We start from the raw sequence: 9,997 nt of genomic DNA, 5'->3' as shown, positions 1-9,997 counted from the left end.
TTGAAATTCCAAAAACATCATCATAAATGAGCGGGGCCACTGGTACATCGGCGCCATGCTTCTACACTAAAGATGAGCTCAGGCGTGTTCGCAAACATCACGTGCAGAGCCCGCCAGGAATTCGGCACTGGGAAGCTCTAATCACAAGCAGTGAGACATTTCCCGATCTCTGCAGCCGCGCATCTGGACAATGTCTCACTGCTTGTGATTAGGGCTCCTGGCGGGCTCTGCACGTGCTGTTTGCAAACACTCCTGAGCTCATACTTATTCTACACCCATTGTGGGATTTCTGCGTCAGCGGCGCCTCCACATCTGGCATGTAGTGTGTCATCCTATTGGCTAGAAAAGGTCGCGTTCGCGTGCTCCCACATGGTAGCGGTCGTAGGGCGGGCTCGTAACCTAGCCATATCACGTATGGCATTAGGGGCGGAGCCTGATGTACCCGCCCGGGGATTTAGGTTGGAGGGCTGACATGGTGAACGCACTTTCATTTGGTTTGTCCTATCACACATGGGAGGTCATACACATGGGTAAGCACGCCACTGATATTTATGACGATATTTCATCTTTCTGCACTTGCACATATATTTTGTGGTTGGTATATCTACACCTTGCAATACTATCTATAATTCAGCAGGACATTTTTTAACATTTTCCACTCTGTTTTTTTTTTTCTCAAACTTGTTGTTTCTCACTCTTTCCTTCTCCATGTGCACCCTTGCCTATACTCTTGTGGACCTCAGTACATAACATGGATACTCTGTATATGTCTATACTCCCAGACCATTATTGTGGTAACTATCAATGGACCTAAATACATATTTATCTTTATTATAGTTGTCATGGTACACATGGCCAATGGGGTACACCAAGGGACACATCTTCCATTTTCCTTTTCTATCTCTTTTTCTACATTTTTCACACTCTATGCCTTTCTCCTTTTACTCACTCTTTCCTCCCCTGTTTGCACCCTGCCCATATTTCCATTGACCTCATTACATAACATGGATACTTTCCAAACATTTATACTCGCAGATCATTATTGTGGTTACTGTCAATGAATTTAGATACATATATATTTTTGTTACAGTTGTTATGACATATATGGCCAATGGGGCACATCAAGGGACACATTTCTTTTCACCCCATTTCTTCGCCATGTTCGCCTTCCACCTGGCCTCTGGTTGGCTGCTGTGGTTCATGCTCCTTCAGCTCCCGGTTGGAGCATTCTTCGTTGTCACCATTGGGGACCAGTCCTTGGGACCAATTGACCATAATGTAAATATAGAGCGCCCTATACAGGCCTCCTGCTTCTTTTCTAACTTTAACCATCATTGAATGCTATATCTTATTGATATTTATTTTATCGATAACTTGCACATGCATCAACTCCTGAGGAAGCGAGCAGAGCTCACAAAACGCGTTGAGTATACAGATGTATATGCACATTTTGTATTTCCAGCATTGTATCGAACATATTTATGGTTGTAAGCTATATGCTTCATGTTGTTTTTATGCTCATGCTCATTTATGATGATGTTTTTGGAATTTCAATAAATCCTTAGATTTACGGTACTTGTTTTGACCTCTATGATCACTTCATTTAAAATCCCACGGGCTAAGCTTGTTGTTGCTGCATGTACACAGATGAACGGAAGAAAAGTGATCTTATAATCACACTGGTAATTGGAGCACAATTTTATGGACTATTTGTCTGATTTGTTGCGCTGCATAAATTATTATTTTATTTTGTATAATAGTATTGACCACCAGCTTTCTGTTCTGGAGTAGCTGTGACCTAACCTTTTAAGCTTATACAGTATTAACATGAAATTACATTTTTATGGATGTAGTGCTTTCTGATTGCTGTACGGGTTCTATAAAGAAATAAATAGGCACTTAAGGGTCCACCTATCCTCAAGCACAACACCAAAAACATGTTCTGCTAATAACTCAGGTGTTTTATTATATTTTGCAGTTGTTGCATTCTACTAAATACAATTATATAAAGAAAATAATTTGGAAACATGAGCTGATTAGAGTAGAGTCTGATTCCTCAGGTCACTAGCATCTACATTACCAATAATCTACATACTTGTTCACAGAATTTTCTCTTAGTGAATAAGGTGAAGCAAAGTGAAGATTAACTTGGCAAAAAATACTCAGTCATGTTTATGGAACAAAAACTGAATTTATACTTGCATGTGATTGAGGATGGTACAGCTTCACCTCATTCCCTAAGCTAGGTGAATTTTACCTTTGCAAAAGAAATAAACCATGATGTATCTAGAAGAATATTGTGGTGCTAGTTGTAGTTCTAAATTTTCCATTCATTTTTCATCATTACAACAAAATAGGCATCACTGTCTATAGAAGCGCTGACACCACTGTAGTAATTCAGGAATTCCTCCACTGTCACCTGGAAAAAGAAGTACACTTGTAAAAAAAAGTTTCTACAGACCCCAATAACTCTATTGCTTTACTTTCATGTTGCTTTACCCAGTGAAAATGAGGAAGACAAAGGTTGAGAATTTAAAACCCCTTTGACAATACTGTATCTGTCCCTCAGAGCTTCGTGCCGGAACCAAGGGCTCCCGCGCATACGTGCAGGAGTGACGTCATCACGGTTCCGGCCACTCACATCGCCGGAGTCGGGCGATGCAATGCATACATTAAGCCATTGTCTTACATGTGTTTTTTTTTTAAACTCTGCAGCGGTTTACTAACACTTTAAGAATTGGAAGATTGCATAGTCCACCCTCAGTCCACTAAACGGGGCTCTTTTACTGGGCAGGGGCCCCAGAAATCATTTTGAGGGTGCATCTGCCTAAGCAGGGCAAGTTGGGGTCTGGTTTAGACTTTTCAGTCATATATGGGCAGAGTCAATTACAGATACCTGTGTCATATAATTCCTCAGACAAAAGGCAGGTATTGGGGAAGTACGTTGAGACTCTACTCCTCTGCATAACAAATGTTGTTGTGAGCTAAAGATTCATGTACCTGTTGGAAACAGGTACACGAATCTGTCTCATGGAGGGGGGCTGCACTGAACTTGGAGCGTCCATACCGTGAACACTCAGTCCTCAGTGCATGTTGAATCCTAGCTAGCAAAGGATTCAACATGCACTGAGGACTGAGTGTTCAAAGGCACATCAACATTTGTGTAGCACCCTCCTAGAGTGGTATGCTAGGTAAAATAAATTTTGGCTCCTTCTGTAATCAAGGGAGCAGTGATTGCTTGTTCTGGTCTGTTTGAGGTTTCATAAGGAGGTAGTCTGATTGCTTCCCCATCTCTAGAAGAAGTTTTTAATGCTCAGGGAGGAAGAATTTAAATAGTCAGCCTGAATGTTGATCAGGGCCTAGCTAATCCCTAGGAAGGTGTGCCCAGGCGGTAGTTGAGGAAATGGATAAATAGTCTGGAGCCCTGGAGAGAGACGGTCTTTGCCAAGGAAGGAGAGTTCCAAAGCTATAAGCCACAGAGGGCTATTGCCCCTTAGTTAGCTTGTGGACTGTGAGGTCTCAGTGGTGGCAGAGCTGGGACCTGGAAGTGATCTGGAACTCATTGCAGGACCTCACCAAAGGAATCTGGTCGAGAGAAGGACTGTCTCACTCACTGGACCGTGTCCACCAAGAAGGTGGCAGCTGTCCTGGGGACTTGTGAGTAATGACCCCAAATTGATTCCTGTGACTGTGTGCTTTTGGGATATAAGTGCCAGAGGTTGCTTGGACTAAGACTCAGATACTCTCAGGGTCTCAGATACTGGCCATTCCCTAACCTCAGCAGTGTCCTGGACTGTGAGCTTAGATAAAAGTGCCCTCCTGTACTGTGCAATGTACCTGAGATTGCACTGGGTACCAATAGCTGTACAGTGGTGCAGGTGAACTAGATAGCAAAGAGACTTGCCTCATGGTCCCAAGCTGTGAGGCCTTAGACCAGGGGTAGGCAACCTTAAAGAAGCGGAGATCTACCTGAACAACATGGGAGAAGTCAGAGATCACCGTGCACAGTGTTGCCTCCTCACACTTGGTTTATACCTCTAATTGCCATACTACCACGATGCAATCGTGTGCATTACATGACAATCATGGGTTTATATCAGGCGACATATCGCCCCACACCACCTGTCAAACACACTTGAATCACTTTTCAGAGAAGCAGCGGTGCCTGCTGCACTTGTGAATGAGCCCTTGCATTCAGCAGCGGCACCCTTAGGGCTCGTTCACACAAAGTTGTGGGGGTGGTAAAACCCTGGCGTTGAGTTGCAGATTTACCACCCCCCAATCCCTACCCCTTTTTAGCTGCTGTGGCAGCAGCCAAAGGTGTACACCACATGCAGGAATTAAACACCCTGTTGCTTTGGGTGAGTGCTACTGCTTGTCAAAATACGTCTTAACTATGGGGTTTTTTCCACCCCACAAACTACAAATGTAAATGAGCCCTTACTGTTCTGAGCCCCTGTAAGGTGGCATTTACACTGATGTGTTGCAGTTTACCTGCATCGTGGGTGCAGCGCAGTGCATCTGCGACCTTCCTGGGTTAGCTGCGCTTTGCCATATTCTTTTATTATATCTTGCAGGTGTGGTGCACTTTCTGAAAGAGCACTAAAAGTCCAGCATTCAGAAAGAGCACCAAACCCACAGGATATGGCTAAGTGCAGCAAACCCACAGGAAAGCTGCAGGTACACTGTCCTACACCTGCAATGTGGGTAAACCGCAGCACATCAGTGTAAAAACAGCCCTATAATATTATGCCCAATGTATTGCTTTACACTGACCTGAAGATCTCTTCTTTCCTGCTGCTGGCACCACTCTGGAGACAGCTAGCTGGGATAAGAGGTGGAGTATCACTCCGCATGGGACAGGAGCCAGCACTACAGAGGAGGCATCAGCTTATGTTACTCTTGCTCCCTACTACAACTTCAACTTTACAAGTAGTCCCTCTGCATTGTACTTTGTTTGATGCTCTGGCATGGTGGGTCAGCAAGCCCAGATCGCAATCTACCAGTCACCAGGCCGCGATCTACTGGTTGCTGACCCCCACCTTAGATTGTCCAGTACTCCTTGTTATTTAAGGAGATGATTGTTCTCCCACTGCCAATTGCTAACAGTTTTGGAGTATCCTATGCTCCAAACCCCTTTCCTATTACAAGTTTTATCAGCAATAAATAACAAAAAGGCAACCCTTAGACTTATTTTGGAGCCAGAGTAAATGGACTGTTGTTTGGTAGCTGGTAGCCTCTGTGCTGTTTGTGGAAGAACTAGTTAAAATCAGCGGTCCCTGTGGGGGTAGTGCTACAAATGGTATTCCAACTGTTGCAAAACATTCAATTTACACTTTTGTTGGAATATTTGTATATTAGTATGAAACTTACTTGGCCGTCCTTGTTGTTGGGTGAATCAAAGTTGTCCAGGAAATGTTGGAACACTTGCCTTTCATTCCATTCACCGTTCTGATATTTCTGATGACATTTAGGATTGTAAACCCCTTTAAGGTCTTCAACAGTTATAACACCATCACCAGTTTTGTCCATTTTATGAAAAGCTTCTAGTATAACTTGTTTACGAGCATTGGACATTGGAGGCTGTGGAAATGAACATAAAGGCTGATGTACTAGAGGAACTGGCAATCTTCACACAATAATAATTTTATTTTATATAATATGAGGTCAAACCTTAAGAATTTCAATTTGTATGCAATCAGGCAGGCCCTTGCACTACATGGTTTTGGTAAATCTGAAGAAAAAAAATCTGCAGAAAATCTAATAGTGTGTATGGGGTCTTAGGCTCTTGCCATGCGTATGGGCATATTTTTCCAAATGTTCAGGAAAACACATCTATACCTGAGGACTCTCAAACAGAATGATAGTGTATCATTCCTATTAAAATCACCAAAAGACTTAAAGCGTAAGTAAACCCATCCATAAAACTGTTTCATTTTCATCACGTGCCGGAAATATAACACTTCCATTGGTTGTGCTCTCAACCAAACTGTCAAACCATCCAATGGCTGGTGTCATAACTGATCACATGTGCAGCATCATGGCAGTTGTAGATTAAACAGAGGCAAAGATGGAAGCTTCCTTGGCCGAAAACAATAGGGGGGGTTTACTTACACTTTAAGTAAGCCAAGGTGAATTTATTCAGAATGGTAGCAAGGAGCTTGCTACTTTTGATCAAACTACCAAAGCATTAATAAACTTTGAACATTTTAATTTCATACTTTTAAAAAGAAAAAAAAACACTTAGGCCTCTTGCACACTATGCTCTTCTCCTGACAGGACAAAAACAACATTAAAAACATGCCTAAGGCCAGGTTCACACTGGTACGACACGACAGTCGTACCACTTTGGATCCGACTTTGCCCTGCGACTTGAAGTCCGACATGCATCCGACTTCAATGAACAGGGAAACGACTTTGATCCCCGGCAATACCAGGCACTGTGTCTGGTATGAATCTTTAGGGGGAACTCCATGCAAAATGTTAAAAAAACCCAGCATGGGTTCCCCCTCCAAGAGCATACCAAGTCCTTCGCTCTGGTATGGGTTTTAAGGTGAACCCCCACGCCAAAAAAAACGGCTCGGGCCCCCCCCTCAAAATCCATACTAGACCCTTATCTGAGCACACAGCCTGGCAGGTCAGGAAAGGGGGTGGGGATGAGCGAGCGCCCCCCCCTCCTTAACCGTACCAGGCCACATGCCCTCAACATAGGGGTTGGGTGCTTTGGGGCAGGGGAGGCCCCAAAACACCTTGTCCCCATGTTGATGAGGACAAGGTCCTCTTTCCGACAACCCTGGCCGTTGGTTGTCGGGTCTGCGGGTAGGGGGGGATTATCGGAATCTGGAAGCCCCCTATAACAAGGGGGCCCCCAGATCCCAGCCCCCCACCCTATGTGAATGAGTGTCAAAAATAAAACATTTTGTGTCAAAAATAAAACACATTACACATGTCTTTAAAGTAATTTATTTAGCAGATCCATCGTCTCTTCCGATCTCTTCTCCCCTCTCTGGCTCTTCTGCCTCCTCCACTGATGTCTTCTGCCTCTGCTGGTTCTTCCACCTGCAGACCCTGACAACCAATGGCCAGGGCTGTCAGGAAGAGGCACTTGTCCTCATCAACATGGGGACAAGGTGCTTTGGGGTGGGGGGGCGCAGGGCCCCCCCCGCCCCAAAGCACCCACCCTCCCATGTTAATGGCATGTGGCCTGGTACAGTTTAGGAGGAGGGGGCGCTCGCTCGTCCCCACCCCTTTTCCTGACCTGCCAGGCTGCATGTTCGGATAAGGGTCTGGTATGGATTGTAGGGGGACCACCACGCCGTTTTTTCCGCGTGGGGGTTCCCCTTAAAATCCATACCAGACCAAAGGACCTGGTATGCTCTTGGAGGGGTAACCCATCCCTTTTTTTTTTTTTATTTGGTGTGGAGCCCCCCTTCAAGATCATCAGAGCACAAAGTTGGCTCAGTTAAGATGGCGATCTAACTTTGATCCGACTTCCATGATATTCAATGGGTGGAAGTAGGATCAAAGTTGGACCAAAGTAGTGCAGGGAGCATTTTCATTTTTGTGTCGGACCAGTTAAGACGGCTCCCATAGGGAAACATTGATTTTCACACCTCATGCGACATGAGCTCCCAAAGCCGGAGTGTTTGTCGTACCAGTGTGAACCCGGCCTGAAGCCACAATTTTCAAATGTGTTTAGGTTTGTTTAGGTGCATCAAGCGTTTTCGCGTTTATTCATATAATTGGCCAGAATATATTAATATATTGAATGCTCAGGCGCTAAATGCGCCTAGCGTTTAGGCACGTCAGCATATATTCTGCCCAAACTTTCCTCTCCTAAACATGATTTTGGTGAGTTCAGATTTCTGCCTCTAAACTTTTAATGCATATGTGTGCATGGACACATAGGCAAACATAGAGGGGTAATTAGGGTCAGAAAAAAAAATGTTGCGTTTGACAGCTGCAGCGTGCATGCATGAGACCTTAAACATTTCTTTTTTTTTTAAAATCAAACAAGGTTTTATTGAATAATTGGTGCATACATAAAATGGTTACGGTAGCATGTTGATGCTGTAACAATATGACAATTGTTATAACTTGAAAAAAAAAAAAAAAAAAAGGAAATAACATTAAGTGCACACATATCTGGCGTGTAGTGATATTCACGATACATATATTTGGCTTTAATAGACTATCCATCTATACTTATAACTATGAAATCACTCTATGATCATATAATTACACTAGACACAGGTAGAAGATTATTGAAGCCTTCTATCCCAGATTTTGTTGTACTTGGCTGGGCAACCTCTGTTAATATATATACATTTCTTGTACGGTAGTGTATTATTTATCTCCACCTTCCATTCCACTATTCTAGGGGACTCCTGCCTCATCCATTTTTTGGCAATAACCTTTCTTGCTGCAAAAAGTGTTTCGTGTAGAAAAGTTTTTGTATATTTGTCAGTTGTGTCTGGAACTATACCCAATAGGCACTGTTTAGGGTCCAGAGCTAAAGGTGAGCCCATTATATCATGTAAAAATGCCACAATTTGTTCCCAGAATCCTTTTATCTTGGGGCATGTCCAGAGTAGATGAAAAAAAGTGCCTGTCTCTCTCCCACACATCTGACATGTGGTGGTTTGTGAACTCTTATATCTTGCCACTCTGAGTGGTGTGAGATATGCCCTGTGGAGAATGTAAAGCTGTGTCAATCGATCTGAAAGTTTAGGAGATACAGTTTTGCAGGCCTCCAATGCCTCCCCCCACTCCTCGTCCTCCATCGGTCCCACCTCTCTCTCCCATCTTGGTTTAAGATCGTATGCTATTTTAGTGGCTACAGGTGTTAAAAGCAAGTTATAAAAAGCCAAGATCAATTTATGAGAGTCTGTGCTCTTGATTATAGCTATAAGAACATTGGGTGAAGGGCTAGGGTAAGAATCAGGGAATTGTGATTGTAGCGCATGACGAATTTGTAGGAATCTGAAGAACATCTGATCCTGGATTGTAAATTCCTCTTTAAGTAGATCAAATGTTTTAAGTTGTCCATCTTTTAATATATGGTGCAAGTAAAATATTCCCTGTATGGACCATATGAATGAGTCTTGTATTTTATTAAGCTCCTGAAGATTTTTGTTATGCCATAGTGGTGTGTAGTCGTTATACTGTGATATGTCAAGTCTAGAAGCTGCTAAGTTCCATATTTTCCTATAGTGGTATATCATGGTGTGTCTTCTTTCTCCTAGTTCCATCCCACCTAAATCCGCCGCTATTGCATATATCGGGTCTTTGGTATACTGCGCCCACTTCGGACATAGGAGCATGAGAAATCTATCGCTATCAGTTTTGTCTAAATGAAAAAGCTGGGATAACTGTGCTGCGATATAATATAGGTTAAAGTCGGGCAGAGCAGTGCCCCCCAGATCAGTCGGGTTTTTGAGGGCTTGCCATGCTAATTTGTGCCTATTATTACCCCACACAAATGACTTTAGGAGGGCCTCTAGAGATTTCAAATGTTTTAAGGGTAAATAAACGGGGGTGTGCCATAAAACATAAAGTATTTTGGGTAATAGAATCATTTTAATTAAATTTATACGACCCCAAACTCCTAATGGTAATTTGGACCAAACCCGTATTTTATTTTTAACTAGGGAAATGATAGGATCTATATTTAGGGATACATAGTCTGCAGGGGATCTGGTTATGTGTATCCCCAGATATTTAATGATAGCTACTCTCTGAAGCGGGAGCCTGGTTTGGGATTCTGGGGGTGGGAAGCTGTCAATTGGTAGAATTTGGGATTTGTCCCAATTAATTTTCAGTCCTGAGAATATTCCAAATTCTTCTATCGTGCGGAGTGCATTGCATAATGATGGGCCCGAGTCTGCCAGGTATAATAGCGTGTCATCTGCATACATGCTAATTTTTTCAGTCAGAGAGCCCATTCTAAGTCCCCTAATCTCTGGATTTGCTCGAATGGACATGGCCAAGGGTTCAG

General features: G+C 43.3%; 1 protein-coding gene across 2 annotated transcripts in view; it reads right to left on the bottom strand.

The window, feature by feature from the left end:
- Window positions 1-1,685: 1,685 nt before the first annotated feature.
- CAPS (calcyphosine) overlaps window positions 1,686-9,997 on the bottom strand; it is a 32,191-nt gene continuing 23,879 nt past the window's right edge. Inside the window, exons 4-5 of one of the 2 annotated variants that reach the window (XM_073599841.1) lie at window positions 5,374-5,583; window positions 1,686-2,419 (exon numbers count right to left, since the gene is read on the bottom strand). In XM_073599841.1, the coding sequence (XP_073455942.1) occupies window positions 2,318-2,419; window positions 5,374-5,583 (312 nt within the window). In that variant the 3' untranslated portion in view covers window positions 1,686-2,317. The remainder of the gene's footprint in view (window positions 2,420-5,373; window positions 5,584-9,997) is intronic. The other variant, XM_073599756.1, reaches the window with a different exon arrangement.

This window comes from Aquarana catesbeiana, linkage group LG01, assembly GCF_042186555.1.
Source record: "Aquarana catesbeiana isolate 2022-GZ linkage group LG01, ASM4218655v1, whole genome shotgun sequence".
NCBI lineage: Eukaryota > Metazoa > Chordata > Amphibia > Anura > Ranidae > Aquarana > Aquarana catesbeiana.
The sequence above is the reverse complement of the archived record's forward strand: the minus strand, read 5'-3'. Positions and strand labels throughout refer to the sequence as shown.